The 19,500-nt window shown below is 45.1% G+C and overlaps 1 protein-coding gene across 1 annotated transcript in view; it reads left to right on the top strand.

The window, feature by feature from the left end:
- Window positions 1–801: 801 nt before the first annotated feature.
- Window positions 802–19,500, top strand: part of LOC139418798 (catenin alpha-2-like) — a 628,002-nt gene continuing 609,303 nt past the window's right edge. Inside the window, exon 1 of the mRNA XM_071168509.1 lies at window positions 802–907. Within this exon, the coding sequence (XP_071024610.1) occupies window positions 806–907 (102 nt within the window). The 5' untranslated portion in view covers window positions 802–805. The remainder of the gene's footprint in view (window positions 908–19,500) is intronic.

Here is a 19,500-nt window from a genome sequence, read left to right as displayed (position 1 = left end):
AAAATGGGAAAAAAGGAATGAATAGACCATTTCTGTTTTCACATAGATATAAGATCAATTTGCAAAGTATCTCCAACTGGAAAACATATGTGTTTTTTATATTCCACAGATGTCAGATGATCTGTTTTGTACAGATAATTATCCGACTCGAGTTATAAATGCGGGTAAACACTCAAATACATTTCGTTGGAAATGTTTTCACAAAGGGTATTGCACTGGGTCTACTAGTCCTGGATTAGTGGAACGATTCAGACGTCTTCGGCGCTGGCAATTCTTGTTGCTAAATCGCAGCACCCCCACCCCAAAACTACTTCCCACGGCTATGGCAGAGACTCTCTGGTCCATGCCCAGGTTTGCAGAAGTAGGAATACGTTTAAAGTCTCCATTGTTTCCCCAGTTTTGATACTTATTGGCTGAACCAGGGGGTAGAGTTGATATGCTTCTCTTTCGAGTGTGTTTTGAGGCGCTTGCCACCATCCCACTAGTCTCCTCTGTCCGAAATAGTTTGTCTCTCCCCGTCGAAAAGGAAGCGCAAAGCTCTAAAGCGACTCCACCAAACTCCTCCGTTTCAGTTTCCCACTCTCTAATCCGTCCCTCTTTTAAACGGCTGTCGATGGTGCATGAAGTGTCACTGCCTAGGAATAGAGGGAGAAATAAACGGGGCATTCTTCGAAAAAGGCCTCGCCGCTGAAAGAACAAGCTCTCTCTTTCTCTCGCTCTCTCTCTCTCTCTCTTTTGTTTTGCCTCGAACCAAATACGTGTATTTTTCTAACTTGTCTCTTTGTTTGTTCCTCCAGCAGAGACCATGACCACCGCTACGTCCCCCATCCTGTTGAAATGGGACCCCAAGAGTCTGGAGATCCGCACCCTGACCGTGGAGCGGCTGCTGGAGCCCCTGGTCACACAGGTAGGGACACATAGCTTTAGCAGAGGCTTCAGCTCACCGGGCTAACATAGTCGTTGGGGGTAACGGAGGTGGTTCAGCGAACCGCGATCGCGGGACGAGTAACCGTGCTGCCTAAACTGTAGCCTTGGGCTTCACCTGTCTTGGTGTAAACCCAGCTGGTCACTTACTCACTGGTTATAGCTAGCGTCAAGGTAAGACGCTTTCTGGTTTTACTGGTAATAAAGTCACTGGTTATAAAAATCTAAGCTATACTGGGGTTGGATCAACCAAGTCATCTGGCTAGTGAGAGACAGTTTTATCAGAGGTGGTCCCGCGAACCACGATCTTGTGATGAGTAACCTTGCCTGGGCTGCTGCCTAGGCTTTAGCTCGTTGGGCTAACGCAGTCTTGTGATGAGTAACCTTGCATGGGCTGCTGCCTAGGCTTTAGCTCGTTGGGCTAACGCAGTCTTGTGATGAGGAACCTTGCCTGGGCTGCTGCCTAGGCTTTAGCTCGTTGGGCTAACGCAGTCTTGTGATGAGTAACCTTGCCTGGGCTGCTGCCTAGGCTGTAGCTTGTTGGGCTAACGCAGTCTTCTGATGAGTAACCTTGCCTGGGCTGCTGCCTAGGCTTTAGCTTGTTGGGCTAACAGTCTTGTGATGAGTAACCTTGCCTGGGCTGCTGCCTAGGATTTAGCTCGTTGGGCTAACGCAGTCTTGTGATGAGTAACCTTGCCTGGGCTGCTGCCTAGGCTTTAGCTTGTTGGGCTAACGCAGTCTTCTGATGAGTAACCTTGCCTGGGCTGCTGCCTAGGCTTTAGCTTGTTGGGCTAACAGTCTTGTGATGAGTAACCTTGCCTGGGCTGCTGCCTAGGATTTAGCTCGTTGGGCTAACGCAGTCTTGTGATGAGTAACCTTGCCTGGGCTGCTGCCTAGGATTTAGCTCGTTGGGCTAACGCAGTCTTGTGATGAGTAACCTTGCCTGGGCTGCTGCCTTGGCTTTAGCTTGTTGGGCTAACAGTCTTGTGGTGCACAGGAGACTTGGGATCAAACCCAGCCAAACTCACACTCTCTGGTTATAGCTGACAACAAAGCTGACAACATGCTGGAATGACTAGCAGAGAGACTAGCAGGCAGAGAGGAAAGGCTTCAAAAGATAAAAGTTATTCTTTCCATAGAGGCATTCCCCAGAAACTAGCGTGCTTAGCAACCGCTTCTCTAAAACAGCTTTGATAAACCTGCAGCTTCTGGGCAGGCAGCAGGTAGCAGCGCACACACACACACACACACACACACACACACACACACTGTCCGTATCTGTTTTGAAAATGCTAGACTTACTGTTTAGCCTTATATTCTACAACCCCTTTACTCCAGCTTCCCCTTGAGAGTTTTGGAAGTATTGATTCTACACTTCTTGCCAGCTTCGGTCTGCCCCATTGTATCAAGCATAATTTCCGTTCTCTTTAATCTCTGCTGTTGATTTTATTTCTGGGTTAGTGACGGATGGCTCTGGCGTCCCTGGACGACTGGCTTAACAAGCAAGCAACAACAGCCAAACAGATGCGATCTTTAAAGCATGACTTGATGTGTGAGAAAATAGAGAATGGAATTTGATTTCCTTCTGAGGCACTGAGATTTGTTATTCCAAAGAAAGCAAAAAGTTTCGGACAAGGTTGCGGGAATTAGCCTGTATTCTGTGATGAAGCAAAATTAACCAGAACGTGTAGCTTGTAGTGCTGTGTGGCAATTGGTTGCTTGTCAAACGCCAGTTCATTAGTAGTCCTAGTGTGTATGTGCTGGTTGTTTTGTGGTGACGACGGCAAGGACAGTTGAAAGTCACCGGCAGTTCTTTGGTTAACATTGTATTGCAAACGCACGCACGCACGCACATACACACACGCACACACACACGCACACACGCACGCACGTACACACGCACGCGCACGCACGAACGCACGCACGCACACACACACACACACACACACACAAACACACACACACACAGTGTTGCTAGAGTTTGGTCAGCAGAACGTGATGTGGCTGAGGGCTTCCCATAGGAGGCCCCCACGCTGGGAGGCACATGGCATAGATAATACACCACACGCACACTGCTCTGAGCTAGAGATGAGAGAGTCTGCTTTTGTTTGTCTATTTGTGGATGAGAGAGACATTAGTGTGTGTGTTTATGAACACTGGGAGTGGAGCATTGCCCTCTTCCTCTCGCTGCTGTGTGAGGGAGAAGGCTTCCACCATGGACAGTCTTCCCCCCCCCCCTGTAAAGGGACTTCCTGACTCTCCTATACTGCTCCGACGGAGACTGAGGCCAACTTAGTAAGATAGCCTCGGTCTCTATACTGCAGCTCAACAGTGCAGTAAAATATGAATATGCTATACTTCATCTATTACACGATCACATAGTTCATGAAGACAGCCGGTCTCCAAAGAGGGAAGCAGCGGGAAACGCTAAGATCACAGCTCGAAGGGAGACAACAGCGAGATTTGATTTGAAGAGGAGAGGAAACATTTTCGCTAAGACAAAGCCTGTGTGATTGATTTGGTTCATTTCAGGCACTTTCCCCCCCCCCCCATGTGTTTCCTACTCTTCCGCCCATTTTTATATTTGCCAGGGAGGGATGATAGAATTTATTTTGAATGAAATGTGAACCTTTTTTTTGTCACGGCCTGTGACAACTATCTGTCAAGCGGTTGTCTCATCTGTACCGTGCCGCTTCAACGAGAACAGGAAAGGGAAACAGACAGGGAAAGAGAAGACGGAGGAGTAAAGAAGAGTAGCGGGTGAAGGGGTGAAAGAGGGTAAAGGAGAGATGAGAGAATGTTTTTTGGCTTGTATTGGTTGTGCATGTGTCTACACAGACAGTAGATGCATCTACGGATGTACACAACCTATTTTGGCTTAACAGTTTAGTGAGGAAGGCAGATGGATGTACAGTTGAAGTCGGAAGTTTACATACACTTAGGTTGGAGTCATTAAAACTCGTTTTTCAACCACTCCACAAAATTCTTGTTAACAAACTATAGTTTTGGCAAGTCGATTAGGACATCTACTTTGTGCATGACACAAGTAACTTTTCCAACAATTGTTTACAGACAGATGATTTAACTTATAATTCACTGTAACACAATTCCAGTCGGTCAGACGTTTACATATACTAAGTTGACTGTGCCTTTAAACAGCTTGGAAAATTCCAGAAAATGATGTCATGACTTTAGAAGCTTCTGATATGCTAATTGACATCATTTGAGTCAATTGGAGGTGTACCTGTGGATGTATTTCAAGGCCTACCTTCAAACTCAGTGCCTCTTCGCTTGACATCATGGAAAAATCTAAAGAAATCAGCAAGACCTCCGAAAAAAATTGTAAACCTCCACAAGTCTGGTTCATCCTTGGGAGCAATTTCCAAACGACTGAAGTTACCACGTTCATCTGTACAAACAATAGTACGCAAGTATAAACACCATGGGACCATGCAGCCGTCATACCACTCAGGAAGGAGACGCGTTCTGTCTCCTAGAGATGAATGTACTTTGGTGTGAAAAGTACAAATCAATCTCAGAACAACAGCAAAGGACGTTGTGAAGATGCTGGAGGAAACGGGTACAAAATTATCTAAATCCACAGTAAAACGAGTCCTATATCAACATAACCTGAAAGGCCGCTCAGCAAGGAAGAAGCCACTGCTCCAAAACAGTTTGCAACTGCACATGGGAACAAAGATCATACTTCTTGGAGAAATGTCCTCTGGTCTGATGAAACAAAAATAGCACTGTTTGGCCAAAATGACCCTTGTAATGTTTGGAGGAAAACGGGTCTGGCTTGCAAGCCAAAAAACACCATCCCAACTGTGAAGCACAGGGGTGGCAGCATCATGTTGTGGGGGTGCTTTGCTGCAGGAGGGACTGGTGCGCTTCACAAAATAGATGGCAGCATGAGGAAGAACAATTATGTGGATATTTTGAAGCAACATCTCAAGACATCAGTCAGGAAGTTAAAGCTTGGTTGCAAATGGCCAATGACCCCAAGCATACTTCCAAAGTTGTGGCAAAATGCTTAAGGACAACAAAGTCAAGGTATTGGAGTGAACATCACAAATCCCTGACCTCAATCCCATAGAGAAATTGTGGGCAGAACTGGAAAGGCGTGTGCGAGCAAGGAGGCCTACAAACCTGACTCAGTTACACCAGCTCTGTCAGGAGGAATGGGACAAAATTCACCCACCTTATAGTGGGAAGCTTGTGGAAGGCTACCCAAAACATTTGACCTAAGTTAAACAATTTAAAGGCAATGCTACCAAATACTAATTGAGTGTATGCAAACTTCTTACCCACTGGGAATGTGATGAAAGAAATAAAAGCTGATATAAATCATTCTCTACTATTATTCTGACATTTCACATTCTTAAAATAAAGTGGTGATCCTAACTGACCTAAGACAGGGAATTTCTACAAGGATTAAATGTTATGAATTGTGAAAATCTGAGTTTAAATGTATTTGGCTAAGGTGTATGTAAACTTCCGACTTCAACTGTACTAGTTTCCATATTATGGGCTAGTTTTGGACAGTTTCCATGTTTGGGATAGTTTAGGGTAGTTCTCATATTTGTTTATAAGCCTTATTTACAGTAGTTGCATCAACGAAGTGATCTGAAATCAAACTCAAGGCCTGTGAAATCAAGTGCTGCCAAAATTCAAACTTTTCCAAATGTCATGGTCTCCAACAGAGATCAGTCGTTAGCACTCACTCCAACGTAGACTTCTAAAGCTTTACCAGTGTTTCAACTTTAGAACTAATTCTGCTTCATCTTTTATCTGAGAGACTGCGCGCACTTCACATTTGATTAACTTCAGCCATCTGTAACTCCGACCTTCAAGAACCTTCGGTGTTGAAATTCAAGTGCCACTTGCCGTGCATTCACACTACCGTTGAGTTTAATAGACCATAAATATATATATATATTTTTTAATAGACCAAAATATTTTCTCTGGGCTTCAATCTCAGGCAGGTCAAGTTAAATAAATGACTGAAATCAATGCGTGAATGGATGGATGGATGGACAGTGTCTTTGTGAATAGACTTAGAATGGCATTGACAGGGATGAGTTGGCTCGGCTTCTTGCTAGCTAGCGAGAAGCGCTAGTTTAATCAGAGAGAGCTAATCACACACTCTCTCACACACACACACACACACACACACACACACACACACACACACACACACACACACACACACACACACACACACACACACACACACACACACACACACACACACACACACGTCAGGCTCATCTCTGTGGGTAACCAAGCGCTGCTGCCACCCAGGAGCACACAGGGATCCAAAGGGTTCATCTCCTCCTTGGCTAGCCGGGGGGGAAAAGGCCAGGTGGAGTCATGCTTGAGCACTGATGCCCTTTTGTCCGCCTCAGCCACTGTGGAAGGTCTGTTACCACTCTGAGGAAGAGAGAGAGAGAAGTGTGTGTTTGTGTGTGTGTGTGTGGGGTGCAAGTTCACACTCGCGCTTGTGCATGCACGCTCTGGATCACGACCCTGTCACGTCTGAGCAGCGATGGTGTGGTTCTGCTTCCTTGCCTCGTCTGTTTTGGGCACAGTCTTCCGGGGTGTCTGAGTCTCTCCAGACTAGGACCAAGACAGCCGTTTACACTTTAACAGTTGCTTAGCTAACTCAGCCCAACACGGTGTCCAAACAGCAGAACTCGGTTTGAGATTGTATATGAAAGAAAAGTCTAGACTGTGCCATGCTCTGTGCTCTCCTGTCCCATTAATCAGCATGTATTTATCTCTGGTATATAAACTGAACCTATACGACCATACCTATTTTCATGCCATCTAACTAGGCCCATCTCATGTCTGAGGCCTCTAGACGATTGTCAGATATGTAACTCTGTGTCAAGATTCAACTGAGGCTGCATATTGTAGCCCACAGCCCCCCCCCCCCCCTTTCTGGCTTTGGAGGGAAGTATGATGAATGTGATTTATGAGGTGGATATGTGGTGTGGTTTGGCAGCGCAACAAGGTCGTGACTTTGTCTCTGCTTGTTGGTGATTGGGAGTGTCCATCTTTGTCCCGAGTACACGAGTATCTCATTCCCCTCAGCCCGTGTTCTCTCTCTCTCTCTCTCTCTTTCTCTTTATTTGTTTTCTAACAGAAAACACGCGAGAAAGGCCAAGTTGTACTGTTACTCAGCAGTGCATGTATGCTCTCTGTATGTGGCACATGGAATGTGACTGTGCGGTGACGTAACCCTCCGCTTAGGGCAGTTTGTGCACTGGTGCATGTGTTTTTGTGCGTGTGTATGTGTGTGTACATGCTTGTGTGACATCAAAGGATTTTTCTAACAGCCTGTTTAATTACTCCCTGTCTGTCTGGCCCTGTGCTGACTCCTACCCCTCGCCCCTGACACGTCCTGTAGATAATTGGTATGGCCCTGTGCTGACTCCTACCCCTCGCCCCTGACACGTCCTGTAGATAATTGGTATGGCCCTGTGCTGACTCCTACCCCTCGCCCCTGACACGTCCTGTAGATAATTGGTATAGCCCTGTGCTGACTCCTACCCCTTGCTCCTGACACATCCTGTAGATAATTGGTATAGCCCTGTGCTGACTCCTACCCCTCGCCCCTCGCCCCGCGCCCCTGACACATCCTGTAGATAATTGGTATGGCCCTGTGCTGACTCTAACCCCTCGCCCCTGACATGTCCTGTCGATAATTGGTATGGCCCTGTGCTGACTCTAACCCCTTGCTCCTGACACATCCTGTAGATAATTGGTATAGCCCTGTGCTGACTCCTACCCCTCGCCCCTCGCCCCGCGCCCCTGACACATCCTGTAGATAATTGGTATGGCCCTGTGCTGACTCTAACCCCTCGCCCCTGACATGTCCTGTAGATAATTGGTATGGCCCTGTGCTGACTCTAACCCCTCGCCCCTGACATGTCCTGTAGATAATTGGTATGGCCCTGTGCTGACTCTAACCCCTCGCCCCTGACACATCCTGTAGATAATTGGTATGGCCCTGTGCTGACTCTAACCCCTCGCCCCTGACACGTCCTGTAGATAATTGGTATGGCCCTGTGCTGACTCTAACCCCTTGCTCCTGACACATCCTGTAGATAATTGGTATGGCCCTGTGCTGACTCTAACCCCTTGTTCCTGACACATCCTGTAGATAATTGGTATGGTGCGGTGCTGACTCTAACCCCTCGCCCCGCGCCCCTGACATGTCCTGTACATAATTGGTATGGCCCTGTGCTGACTTTAACCCCTCGCCCCTGACACATCCTGTAGGTAATTTGTATGGCCGTGTGATGCAGCAAGTGCTTGCAGATTGATATGAGAAGTGGATGAGGGCTTGTCTTCAATAGGATATATGGACTAATGGAGACCCACGCTTGTGGTTGCTTGTGGGTGAAAACTTTAGTTTCCATCTCTGGTTGGTGTTTGTATGTAGTTTGCCTGTGATAGCTTCTTTTTTGGTGTTGTTGATTTGTGTGCCTGCACGTGTAGGCCAATGTGTCCTTACTTGTCCTCAGCTTGATCTTTCTCTTTGTGAGTGGCTTTGTTTCCTGCAGACTCACATACAGATGTAGGATCTTAATTTGATCACCCGGTTGCAGGATAACATTCCTGCACCCGGGTGATCAAGTTAACATTCCTGCAACTTGTAGTGTATTTGAGGTTTAAAAAGGCTTCTGAAATTTCAGACTTGATTTTTCCCCTACAAAAAAAATCCATTAATTATAATCCACATAATAATTCACATTTCCTGTTGCTGCAGGATTATTTTCTTCAGCAAACCGGCTGCAATGAAGATCCTACATCTGTAAGGGGAAATGGGTTTCTTATTATCTTTCAATTATTTCTCGTTTCAACGAAATAGCCATTTACAGGCAGCGGTTGACAAATTGAACCTGCCGATGCAAACAGAGTTTGGCTAACCCTTAATGAAACCCTTAATTCATCCAGAATGAAATTCATCCTAGACGGTGAGTGAAGCCGTATAATCAGTGACACACACACGTAGGCTATTTATCATTATCATATTGTCCTAATATTATAGTCTAACATACACAAGTACGTTCCATTGTGAATGAGTCCAGATTTATTGGGAGACAGAGATTGAACCCCCATCTAAACAGCTATTCTCATACACACATATAAACAACATAGCGTGATTATATTAGCCTTTATATTAAAGTGTAGCAAAAAAAAATGTTTTATCCATTGCGTACAAAATGGTATTCTGGTCCCTAGGATGACTAAAGGAAAGTCACAACTAAGTAATTACTTTGTGTGTGTGTGTGTGTGATCGTTCATGTAGCTTGTCCACCCATGCCTGAACCTCTTGGCAATTATGATCCATTTGAGTCTCCCTGCAAAACGAACCTTATGTGCAACATGAATTACGCTGTCACACACAGAAACACAATTCAATTATCCCATTTCATAAATAGAAGGATCGGTGTGTTACTGTTACCAGGATAGAATGATTCCTGTTGTATCTTTAAAGCAACACTCTGGGATTTGTTTATCAGAAAAATGTGATGGGGCCAGGGAAATGGAACCCTTTTCAAATTCATAGTCAGCGTTCTACAAATCAAATCTAGTTGTTTCAGCTAATTATTATTAAGTAACTGGTTACACAGACTTGTTTTAGTTTTCTAAACTTTTCAGTCCAAGTGTTACCTGAACAAAAACTGTTGCCCCAAATAAGTCAAAATGCAGTTCACTTAAAATGACGTTTTTGCTCAAATTGTCTCTTATTCATACGAACGAACTAAATACAAATAGTTGGCTTCAATTATTATTTGAGCATCTTACTTAACAAAAGGCTGTGGAACTAGCTACACAGACACACACACACAGTGCTTATAACATACAATGTTTTCAATGTGGTAACTTTCTTGGGTAGAGTAGACTGCAGCCCTCCAAGGCTATGATGATACCTTTAAAAGGGCCCAATGATGGAATATCATAGGCTGCAGCTCAGCTTCATAGAGAGGAATCAATGTATCTCCATATGCTTCGGAGTCTTCCGTCGGCATTTTAGAGCTTGTTTCTAGCATGAGGCATCACTGAGTGAAGCATAGTTATAGAGCTCTTGATATCGTTTGGATATCTTTCATGTATTTATTTCAGAATAGAAAACAAACAATCAATATCCTTTTTGCCCTTTCCTCACGCAATTCAAGCCCTTGGTTTTATAACATAACACACCCTTCCCAGACACGGAGGTATTTAATCAGTACATGCGGCAATATTGGAGTATTTGGCTATACCGACATCTATGGATAGCATAACTGTGTCTGTCAAACAGGTAGGGTTGCCACTTATTTTTTGGGAATCGGAAGAAATAGGTTCCAATTTGATATGTAATTCTATGATTATGCCAATAAAATGTTTTGGGTGCACGCATGCACTTATAGGAGGTCCTAAGCAGAAGGGAATGTTATTTTAACCCCTGCATCGGAGAGTTACAATGTTGCTATCACTATGCAGCCAACGGCCTATAGTAGGAAACAGAGTTTCTTACTAATAATATGCCATGTGTTATCACACATGGCACGACCCCACAATTGGTACAATAAAATAGCACTTTTATATTACATATTTAACAAATACTTGAATATTCCTGTAGAACTGTAAAAAAAAAGAAAAGTGAGATCGTTTCACTGGAGCATTGTGTAAAATAAGCTTTATGGCAATGACCCAGCCTTAACTAATTTTGTTTATGTACATATTGAATTTGATTGACCCATGTCAGTTTCAACATTTATTTATTTAGTCTTCACCTAAAGTGGCCTCTTTCCTCTTCATTGGTGCTGCATGGCAGTCAGCGATGTTCTCTCGGGAGCTGTCCATGGTCCTGAAATCAAATCATCTGAGAGAGACAGAGAGAGATAAGGGGGGAGAGAGTGATAGACTAGATCCTAATCTCACTCTATTTAAATAAAATAAATACAAAGTAAACAGGTGATAGATAATTGAGTAATCTTACAAATTAATGCAAGTGAATGATCAACTCTCCCCTTCTCAATGTAGGCAGCAGCCTCTCTGAGTTAGTGATTGCTGTTTAGCAGTCTGATGGACTTGAGAGAGAAGTTGTTTTCAATCTCTCAGGTCCCAGCTTTGATGCACCTGTACTGACCTCGCCTTCTTGATGATAGCGGTGTGAACAGGCAGTGGCTCGGGTGGTTGTTGTCCTTCATGATCTTTTTGGCCTTCCTGTGACATCAGGTGCTGTAGGTGTCATGGAGGACAGGTAGTTTGTCCCCGGTGATGCGTTGTGCAGACCGCACCTACCTCTGGAGAGCCTTGCGGTTGAGGGCAGTGCAGTTGCAACCAGGCTGTGATAAATCCTGACAGGGTGCTCTCGATTGTGCATCTGTAAAGTTTGTTAGGGTTTTGGGTGACAAGCCAAATTTCTTCAGCCTCCTGAGGTTGAAGAGGTGCTGTTGCGCCTTCTTCACCACACTGTCTGTGTGGGTGGACTATTTCAGTTTGTCTTTGATGTGTACGCCAAGGAACTTAAAACTTTCCACCTCCACTGCTGTCCCTTCGATGTGGATAGGGGGTGCTGCCTCTGCTGTTTCCTTAAATCCACAATCATCTCCTTTGTTTTGTTGATGTTGAGTGAGAGGTTGTTTTCCTGACACCATACTCCTCCTCCCTGTAGGCTGTCTCGTCGTTGTTGGTGATCAAGCCCACTACTGTTGTGTCTGCAAACTTGATGATTGAGTTGCATAGCCACGCAGTCGTAGGTGAACAGGGAGTACAGGAGAGGACTGAGCACGCACCCTTGTGGGGCCCCAGTGTTGATGGTCAGCGAAGTGGAGATGTTGTTTCCTACCTTCACCACCTGGGGATGGCCCGTCAGAAAGTCCAGGACCCAATTGCACAGGGCGGGGCTGATGTTGATGAGCTTGGAGGGTACTATGGTGTTGAAATGCTGAGCTGTAGTCAATGAACAGCATTCTTACATAGCTATTCTTCTGGGATAGGGCAGTGTGATGGCGATTGCGTCATCTGTGGACCTATTGGGGCGGTATGCAAACTGAAGTGGGTGGCTGGTAAGGTGGAGGTGATATGATCCTTGACTAGTCTCTCAAAGCACTTCATGATGACACAAGTGAGTGCTATGGGGCAGTAGTCATTTAGTTCAGTTAGCTTTGCCTTCTTGGGTACAGAGACAATGGTGGCCATCTTGAAGCATGTGGGGACAACAGACTGGGATAGGGAGCGATTGAATATGTCTGTAAACACACCAGCCAGCTGGTCTCTGCATGCTCTGAGGACGCGGCTAGGGTGCCGTCTGGGCACTTAATGCAGACATTTAACGCGTTTAAATGTTTTACTCACGTCGGCCACAGAGAAGGGGGGGGGGGGGGGCAGTCCTTGTTAGCGAGCCGCGATGGTGGAACTGTATTATCCTCAAAGCAGGCAAGGTGGTGTTTAGTTTGTCTGGAAGAGTGACGTCGGTGTCCGTGACGTGGCTGTTTTTGTTTTTGTCGTCCGTGATTTCTTGTAGGCCCTGCCACATACGTCTCTTGTCTGAGCCATTGAATTGTGACTCCACTTTGTCCCTGTACCGGAATTTCGCTTGATTGCCTTGTTTATACACTACACTGTTTATATTCAGCCAAATTTCCAGACCTCTTTCCATGGTTTAATGCGGTGTATCACACTTTCAATTTGTGTGAATACCGCCAACCATCCACTGTTTCTGGTTAGGGTAGGTTTTAATAGTCACAGTGGGTACAGCATCTATAATGCACTACTTTATAAACCCGCTCACCGAGTCCGCGTATAGGTCGATGTTGCTCTGAGGCTGACCGGAACATATTCCAGCCCGCGTGATCAAAACAATCTTGAAGCGTGGCTTCCGATTGGTCAGACCAGCGTTGAATCGTTCTCGTCACTGGTACATTCTGTTTGAGTCTCTGCCTATAAGATGGTACAAGCAAGATGGCGTTGTGGTCGGATTTGCCAAAGGGAGGGTGGGGGAGGGCTTTGTATGCGGAAGTTAGAGTAGCAGTGGTCGAGAGTATTACCCCTGCGCGTCGTGCAATCAATATGATGATAGAATTTAGGTAGCCTTGTTCTCACATTTGCTTTGTTAAAATCCCCAGCTACAGTAAATGCAGCCTCCGGATAAATAGTTTACAGTTTAGAGTCCAGTGAAGTTCCTTGAGGGCCCTCTTGGTGTTTGCTTGAGGGGGAATGTACACAGCTGTGACTATAACTGATGAGAATTCTCTTGGTAGGTAAAATGGATGGCATTTGATTGTAAGGAATTCTAGGTCGGGTGAGCAGAAGGACTTGAGTTCCTGTATGTTATGGTTACACCATGAGTGGTTAATCATAAAGCATCCACCCCCGCCCTTCCTCTTCCCAGAGAGGTGTTTATGTCTGTCGGCACGATGCATGGAGAAGCCCGGTGGCTGACCAGGAGGCCGCTAACTCTGTCCCTTCTGCGGCACCGTTGTTTTGGGTTGGCTACTGGGATTAGATCCATTGTCCTGGGTGGTGGTTCGAACTGAGGATCTGCTTCGGTAAAGTGGTATTCCTGGTCATAATGCTGGAATGTTGACGTTGCTCTTATATCCAATAGTTCTTCCCAGCTGTATGTAATAAGACTTAAGATGTCCTGGGGTAACAATGTAAGAAATAATACATAAAAAAACAAAATACTGCACTCGAAGCAAGGCAACCATCTCTGTCGGCACCATTTTGATATGCAATCAGTATGCTGATAGAATTTAGGTAGCCTTGTTCTCAAAGTTTGAGTCTCTCTTGACTCGTAGAGTGCAGGTAGTTTGAGTTTGAGCTTGGAGAATGTGCATAATCCAATATAAACACACCAAGCATAGTGGGAGTGAATTTCGGGAGAAGTGGGAATTGCAGAAACGCTATGAGCTGTTGGCTGGGGTGCCGCCGGTAGTGCAGTAGCCTATCAGGGGCGCCGGAGAGCCAATTGTCAAAATGCCGCCCCAAATTCAAGTGCCGCCATAGGTGGCTGCTTAATCTAGCCTATCATGTATGCGTGTCAACTATGTAAGTTGAAAACATTGTATGTTAAAGCACTGTGTGTATGTAACTAGTTCCACTGACTTTTTTAGTTAAGATGACCAAAAAATAATTTTGAGTTGAATGAACATCTGAGACAATTTAAGCAGACACATAACTATAAAGGTGACTGCATTTTTCCCTTTCATTTTCTCAAGTTGGAGCTAAGTTTTGGGCCAACTAATTGTTTTTGTTCAGGTAACACTTGAACCGAAAAGTTGAGTAAAAAAGAAAAAGGCTGTGGAACCAGTTACTTAATAATAATTAGTTGAAACAACTAGATTTGTTTTACAGTGTAGACGCAAGGACAGACAGTCCCTGACATCCACATGATAGGTTAGAACAAGTTTACACAATTCCCAGATTCCAGATTGTGGCTTTAATGAGAGCAACTTGAACATACGATAATACTGATCTCCCTCTGTGTTAATTGAGCCAGGCTCGTTATTTTCTATAGTCTGTGATCATGGTGGAACGTGTGAATCCTCCGACATGATGCCCATTGATTTGGCGAGATTGTGTGTGAGTGTGTATGAGTGTGTGTGTGTGTAGTGCGAGTTCCCCCGCAAGTCTTTGTTGTTGGGCAGGCAAGCGTCAGGCATCTCTGACTGGAAATGATAATGATCTCAGTTAGTGCACGCTCTCCATGTAAAAAGGACAAGGGAGGGAGGGAAGGAAGGGTAGACAGAGAGGAGAGAGGGAGATACGGGGAGAGAGAGGGAAGGAGAGAGCGAGAGGGAGAGTGATGGGAAAGAGAGGGAGAGACAGAAGAGAGGGAGAGAGAAGGTGGAAGAGAGGACTTGTATTAAGAAATAGTCAGTACTGTATAAGTTGAAACTAATTAGCCCCTGGTGGACCTTCAGATCATAGAGATGCAACATAATCGTGTTCTATTTCATTCTGAGCTTCAACTTCTCCCAAACATCACACAGGTCAGTACTGGGCCACTCTGTTCCTAAGAAGGATTGGTAGTGACCGTGGGATATATCCCAAATGGCACCCTATTCCCTATGCTAGGAAATAGGGTGCCATTTGAGACAGAGAACAGAAAAGTGAAGTATTTTTTGACATAACCTAATAGGTCTAGATGTGCTAGCTAGCCTACTTTATGGCATTCTCCTCCAATTTACAGTGCCTTTGACATACCCCTTGACCTACATACCCTAACCCTAACCTAACCACTAACCCTAACCCCACCCTTATTCTAACCCTAACCCTAACCTCGCTCTTACCCCAACCTTAAACCTAACCCTAACCCTATCCCCTACCTGGACTTAAAAGGGATGAAAGACCAAGGATGAAGAAACCTAAAACCAACGCACCCCAAAACCAACTTTACTAAAGTGGGCAACTATAGGGTTCTACAACCTGGGCGGATCTGTGCCCGAACCCCTCGACTCCCCCATTCGGCAAGTGGGGTGCAACCCTCCCTCACAGTCTCTGCATTAGGTTGAAGGCATCAGATCGACCTTGTGGATTCCTTAACAAACAAAAACCTAACCCTAACCCCTATCCCCAACCCACATTTTGTTGTGTTACAGCCTGATTTGAAAATGGATTAAATATATGTTTTACACACAATACCCCGTAATGACAAAGTGAAAACATGTTTTTAGAAATTGTTTCAAATATATTGAAAATTCATGTCTTTCCATAGATTTTGAAGCTGATTTAAGGCAAAACTAGGCCACTTAGGAACATTCATCGTCATCTTGGTAAGCAACTCCAGTGTATATTTGGCCTTGTGTTTTAGGTTATTGTCCTGCTGAAAGGTGGATTAATCTCTCAGTGGCTGTTGGAAAGCAGACGGAACCAAGTTTTCCTCTAGAGGTTTGCCTGTTCTTAGCTCTATTCCATTTATTTTTATCAACAAATAAAAATAAAAAACTCCCTAGTCCTTGCCGATGACAAGCATACCCATAACATGATGCAGTCACCACCATACTTGAATATGAAGAGTGGTACTCAGTGATATGTGGTGTCATTTAGGTTAGTATTGTGGAGTAACTACAATGTTGTTGATCCATCCTCAGTTTTCTCCTATCACAGCCATTAAACTCTGTAATTGTTTTAAAATCATCATTGGCCTCTTGGTGAAATCCCTGAGCGGTTTCTTTCCTCTCTGGCAACTGAGTTAGAAAGGACACCTGTATCTTTGTAGTGACTGTGTGTATTGATACACCATCCAATGTATAATTAATAACTTCACCATCCTCAAAGGGATATTTAATGTCTGCTTTTTTTTTACCCATCTACCAATAGGAGCCCTTCTTTGCGAGGCATTTGAAAACCTCCCTGGTCTTTGTGGTTGATTCTGTGTTTAAAATTCACTGCTCGACTGAGGGACCTTACAGATAATTGTATGTGTTGGGTACAGAGATGAGGTAGTCATTACAAAATCATGTTAAACACAATTATTGCACACAGAGTTAGTCCATGAAGTGATTTATGTGACTCGTTAAACACATTTTTATCCCTGAATTTATTTAGGAGTGCCATAACAAAGTGGTTGAATACTTATTGAGTCAAGACATTTCAGCTGTTCATTTTAAATGAGTTTGTAAAAATTTCTAAAAACGGAATTCCACTTTGACAATATGGGGTATTGTGCGTAGGCCAGTGACAAAAACAATCTAAAATTGAATCCATTTTAAATTCAGGCTGTGACACAACATGTGGGGAAAAAGTAAACGAGGGGTGTGAATACTTCCTGACGGCTCTGTATGTTACTAATATCAATTAGCTTTGTCTCTATTAGATGATCCATTTGGTTCATTTGTAGCTGTATTGTGAATCGAGACATGGCCATCCCTGGTTATTGTGAGTGCTAGCCTATGGCTCAGTCCCAAATGACACCCTATTGCCTATATAGTGCACTCCTTTTGACCAGAGCCCTATGGGGGAACAGAGTGCCATTTGAGAACCAACCTAGATGATTCATACAGCGTGAATACAGCGTTAGCTGCTGTTCTGTTTATCTACACTGCAGGAATGTTAGTAATAGCCTATAACCAAGATAAGACACACTCTCTCAATGTCTCTCTCGGCCTCGCATGGGTTTGCCTTTACAATCGAGATCGGAGGAATAAGCACAATAGGCAAACTACTTTATCTTGCCCACGGTAGTCCCTGTGAAAGTGCGGGAAGAAGAGCTTTCGGATACGAGCGGGGACGTACTAGAATCCCCCCCCCCCTTGTCAATTTGGATGATTCAGTGCTGCTCTCAGCTGGGGAATAAAAGCCTTGCCTCCGGAGGCTCCCAGAGAGCCTGCTAGCTATACCACCTGACAGTGCAGGAGATAGCAGGCCCATTTATTATACAGCAGCCTTCCCTGTTAGCTAGCTAGCACTGCTGCCTGCTGCTGAAGGAGTAGTACAGTGCATCAGTCCTAAATGGAGCCCTGTTCCCTATGTAGTGCACTAACTTTGACCAGGGCCCATAGGGAATACCATAGGGCTCTGATCAAAAGAAGTGAGCTAAATGGGGAATAGGGTTCCATTTGGGTTGTACCCCAACACTGACACTCCTACGGGCTAGCTTACGATGAGTCTGTCCGACGGGAAAGTCAACTCAGCTGCCATGGAAGTGTGTAAACATGTGGACCGCAGTCTGCAGAGAAAGACTGAATTTGAAATGAAGAGGAAGACTGCAGAGAAGAGAGAGGAAAACACAGGCATCTTAACCTCTCCATGCCACGAGGCGACAATAGAGGGCATGTGAGGCTGAATAGGAACCGGAAGTAGCCTACAGAGTGCAGGCTGAGCCAGTACTCTAATAAATGTATAAATCTTTATACAATCCTATTTCTTTATTGTAATAATCATCGATAGTCACATTCCCTTAGGTCTCTAAGCCATGTAATAATCATCACGTAATGATAATAGATCACTGGTAAACCCAGCGATATCTGTCCTTCTGCCCCTGGGCTCTGCGCTCAAAGCCGTCAGCCGCCTGAGTGGACCTTGTCTGCCTGGAGAGGGCTTGACTGATTAGCAGAGACAAGACCAGGACCAACCTCTGAATGCTGGAGAGACTCTGTGAACCTTTAGAGCGGGTCAGTACAGTAGAGGAGGGTGGGAGGTGATGGGCAGAGAGGCTCAGACATACAGACAGCTGGGCCAAGGCGCTCATTGTAAATAAGAATTTGACCTGCCTGGTAAAATAAAAGGTTCTATTAAAATAGGCCTAAATGGATAAATAGCCCCAATTGTCAGCACCTATCCAGTCCATTTGGAATCCTAAGATGTCTTGTGCTGGCTAGATTATCCAGCTCCACACAGTGGCTGATTTGGCTTCCACATACATGTCCCCAGGCTCTAGCCTGTAGGGCTGTGCTGAAGCTGTGGGTTGGAAGACAAAGCAGGGAGTCCACTGTCAGGGAGCTCCTTTTAGCCAGTCACCTTACATGAATAGAGCCGACACATGCCCAGTCATATATCAACGCACCCCCGAATGAGTGGAGTGGGCAAGTGTGCCAAATGAAGAGTCCCGGTAACACCTCTTAAGTACACAGGACGCCTCCGAGGCATTTGACAACCCCTCAAACTCAATCCCGTCCTGTCACCGGTGTGACTGGAGGGGATGGTGCGTGTGTGTGTGTGCTAGCCACTATCACAGTCACACTGAAGTGTTTAGGCCTGCCTGTTTGCCTTCGCACATCATAAACCCGAGCCAGGACCCAGACAGACAGACAAGGACATGACTGCCCGGGCATGACAATGACAGTGTCTGATGCCTGGCCCCCAGCCCCAGCACAGGAGACACAGCAGTGGTGTGTGTGTGTGTGTGTGTGTGTGTGTGTGTGTGTGTGTGTGTGTGTGTGTGTGTGTGTGTGTGTGTATGTCTGTGTCTGTGCGACTGTAAATAAACCGGACGCTGGAGTCAGTATGTCACATCATCGGGCCCTTTTGAAGGTAGCATCCTATCCTTGGGGAGCTGCAGTCCCTGTCAATGATTTATGGTGAATATAAAGTCGTTTTAGTTTAGTTTTAGTTTCACTGCATCAATGGAAATTCCAACGGATTGCTATGTTATAACCTGCTCTACCCAAGAAAGTTACCCCGACAATCTACAGCAACTTTTTCAAGGCTTTGGAACTCGGTCCTGCGGCATGAATACTCAGCAACATACTGTACTTCTGCAGTACTCGGTCCTGCGGTATGAATACTCAGCAACATACTGTACTTCTTCAGTACTCTTTCCTGCGGTATGAATACTCAGCAACATACTGTACCTCTGCAGTACTCTGTCCTGCAGTATGAATACTCATCAACATACTGTACCTCTGCAGTACTCGGTCCTGTGGTATGAATACTCATCAACATACTGTACCTCTGCAGTACTCGGTCCTGCGGTATGAATACTCAGCAACATACTGTACCTCTGCAGTAGCACGAGGCAAAGTCCACACATGCAGTTTTCAACATGCTAATTGTGCAGAAAGAGGTCATAAAAGGTAGAATAAGACAAAAGGAATCGTACGCTATTACAGCTTGGTGTTCTCTCTTGCG

This window comes from Oncorhynchus clarkii, chromosome 10 (assembly GCF_045791955.1).
Source record: "Oncorhynchus clarkii lewisi isolate Uvic-CL-2024 chromosome 10, UVic_Ocla_1.0, whole genome shotgun sequence".
NCBI lineage: Eukaryota > Metazoa > Chordata > Actinopteri > Salmoniformes > Salmonidae > Oncorhynchus > Oncorhynchus clarkii.
The sequence above is the reverse complement of the archived record's forward strand: the minus strand, read 5'-3'. Positions and strand labels throughout refer to the sequence as shown.